The 2,866-nt window shown below is 43.6% G+C and overlaps 1 protein-coding gene across 1 annotated transcript; it reads right to left on the minus strand.

The window, feature by feature from the left end:
• Positions 1-237: 237 nt before the first annotated feature.
• Positions 238-2,588, minus strand: LOC128458895 (uncharacterized). Its single transcript, XM_053443945.1, has 3 exons — positions 2,062-2,588; positions 1,861-1,998; positions 238-1,319 (listed from the first exon to the last, which is right to left on the minus strand). The coding sequence occupies exons 1-3, from the start codon at positions 2,586-2,588 to the stop codon at positions 338-340; spliced, it is 1,647 nt and encodes a 548-aa protein (XP_053299920.1). The 3' UTR covers positions 238-337.
• Between the last annotated feature and the right edge of the window lie 278 nt (positions 2,589-2,866).

Raw genomic sequence — 2,866 nt, forward strand, 5'->3', positions numbered from 1 at the left:
AATCCCATTTTCTCTTCCAATCATAGTTAATTTCTTGGACTAAATGTTCCCCTACTATGGGAGCCGAAATCTTTAATCCGTATTGATAAGGGTCTGGTGGCAACCTCACCATATCTAGTTGGCATTATTTTAAACTTTTAAGCCTCAAAGTCTGGCAAATTATCAGGGTTCCATTTAGCTCCTATTGTGAAAAATTGTGACAACTCTAATACAGAGATACTCTCTCTGCACTGAGCACTACTGTGTTCAGTAGTATAAGCTTCTTTTATTTCATATTTTTTTCCACTTTATCAGGAGAAAATTCCTTTTCTTCTTCACTCTGCTTCTTCACATCCATCTAAGGATAAAATGGTGTCTCCAGAAGAGCTTTTTTTTTCTCTGACGTCTCTCGGCCCTCGCACAGGGAGTCGTGGATCCCCTTCCAGGAATCCATCTCTGAGCTCCACAGAGTAGCTCTGGCCCTGATCCACTGTGAGAAGGCGGTCTCATTGCCATTTGCCAGACTGATGCTGTCCTTAACGATGAAGAAGATATCCATGCCAAGGAAGAGAGCATTGACTGCTATGAGACCTACCCTAGCTGACTTGGAAAGAGTGAGAGGCCCTTTGGCGACTGCCTGACCAATATCTGGGATGTCAGCGGCCACCCTGGGCACATTACGTAATGCTTTACCTTCCTGTGCCACCACCTTACCAACACCTGCAATCAACTCTTCATTTTTCAACAACTTAATAGCAGAGGCAGCCCTGACTGACCTGGCAACATTGAAATATCCCTTGACGACATCTCTAATCAACTTTTTTGTAAAAAACTTAGCAGCAACTTTAAGAAGACCCTTGCCAACTCCCAGAGCCACTGTGATGAAACTCTCTACCATTTCCATGTCGACTTGATTGGTCACCTTGTCCAGACATTCCTGGAGACTCTGCACATCCTCCATGAATTTCTGGAAAACCTCCCTGGCTTTGTTTTTTTGAGTTGCATTTACTCCAATCTCTGTGGCGGTGGTGACAGCGCTGTTGGCTGCACTGGAGATTCCCATACCAAACCCCGTCCATGTCAGACCTAGAGACAGCCCTGCCGTAAAAGGAATTAACGCCAAGCCAACAATGGAGAGCACACCTCCAGCCGCCCCAACCGAGTTGCCTACCACGCTGGAGATCTTTGCCCCCTTATTCATCCTGTCGAGCTGAATAGCCCTCTCCTCCAGGTCGTTGAGAAACTTCAGCATCCTGTCCTGTCGCTTGCTGAACTCACTGATGAAGTCACAAAACGATTTCTCTTGAAACAAGAACACCATCCTGAAGTGCTTGTTCATCCTGATGAAGACAAAATAAAATAAAATGTTAAAGTTTCTGATGCACCTTAAAGGCGCCAACTGAACATTTACACATTTTTAATACCCTGTCCTTGTGCTAATTGTTTTTGCTGATCTGTCTTTTCTCCTGGAATTTCTTCTGGAATTTTTTAACTCCCTCCCAATGACTATAAATTCTACCACTTATTGCCCAGCTTGCAGTGAACTACGCTCTCCGATTCAACAGTTAAGTCCTCAGGCGTGGGCAAAGGCGTTGGAAAGAATAAAAATTGAATTTGATTCTCTGACGGGGAGTAAAATGATAAATAACTTGACCAACACATACAGGCTTAACAAAAAAGGGCCAAGGACGGAGCCTTGTGGGACCCCACATCACATGAATGCAAGAAACAAACTGAATGAAAAAATATCAAATTAAAACCAGTTCCGTCTTAAGGCCAACCAGGCTCCTGAATCTGTTCAGAAGAGTTGTATGATCTGCTGTAACAAAGACTACACTCAAGTCCAGTAAGTAGTTTGAAAGCAGCTTAAACAACACTTACCTGATCTCATCCAGCTGATTTATATGATCAAGCATCCTCCGCGTGTCATCTTCAGACAGATCCACTTCGAAGTTCACCACAGTTTCCGTCGTCATTTCCGAATGAAAGTCACTGAGGGAGTTGTGAAAGACAGTTACACTTACTTCCTGCACTAAATGTTACCCACTGCTAAATGTGTCATGTTGTTGCACGTCTGTTCACCTTCTTCCTAATGTCTCGCAGATTGTCTGCATGGTCCGTATGTACTTGTCCAACTCATACGAGAGCACTTCCACATTCTGAAGTCTGGGCAGAAAGAAGACTTGTGCATCTCTTTTGAACTCGAGGAGGAGAGGGCAGATTAGCTGTGCCACAGTGATGACAACTTGAACACAATTGGGGCTGATCCCTTTGGGCAGACATAGCGCCTGGTTCTCAGTAATCACATGGAGCGAAGTGACCGCCAGCTTCTCCACTGCATCCAGGAAGTATTCGAGCTTCGCCAGGCCAACCAAAGTGTCCTTGAGCACGGCATCCAGCTCCTCCTGCAGCTTTGCATGGCTCCCTGACTTAGAAACATGGTTGTCAACCCTCTCTTTGATATCTTTCATCATGTTTAATTCTGTCTCCCTATGGAGCCCCCATTTAGAGACGTCTTCACAGAATCCTCTTACAGTGTCGATGTCGTTGAGGGTGTCTGTGACATAGCGGCACAACACCTGCTGTAGCTCTTTTCTGTAATAAGACATAAAGCATCAATCACTTTGGGACATTTCATTTAACTTCTTAAGCAGAAGATTTTACTGAAAGACTGAATGTATCTCCATTATAAAATTGAAATGCCTTTTTGTCTCTTTGTGGATGTTTTGGTTCTTTGTATATAATTTTTGTTGGTTTGTACTTGTTTCTTTGTCGTCATTTACCGTGTCTTTTTTCTTTCTTTTTGTGGTGACAATGTATCTCCTTGTGGATGTTGTGTGTCTGTAGTTGTTTGTAGTCATTTTAGGTCCTTTTGTGGTTGTTATGT

This window comes from Pleuronectes platessa, chromosome 16 (genome assembly GCF_947347685.1).
Source record: "Pleuronectes platessa chromosome 16, fPlePla1.1, whole genome shotgun sequence".
Classification (NCBI taxonomy): Eukaryota; Metazoa; Chordata; class Actinopteri; order Pleuronectiformes; family Pleuronectidae; genus Pleuronectes; species Pleuronectes platessa.

Bases quoted from the DNA above. Each gene is read 5' to 3' on its own strand.
- LOC128458895 (XM_053443945.1), bottom strand. From the start codon at position 2,588: ATGTCTTATTACAGAAAAGAGCTACAGCAGGTGTTGTGCCGCTATGTC. The intron at 1,999-2,061 runs GTGAACAGACGT...GCAGGAAGTAAG, and splicing joins TGCGAGACATTAGGAAGAAG to TGTAACTGTCTTTCACAACT. The intron at 1,320-1,860 runs GTAAGTGTTGTT...TGTCTTCATCAG, and splicing joins AATCAGCTGGATGAGATCAG to GATGAACAAGCACTTCAGGA.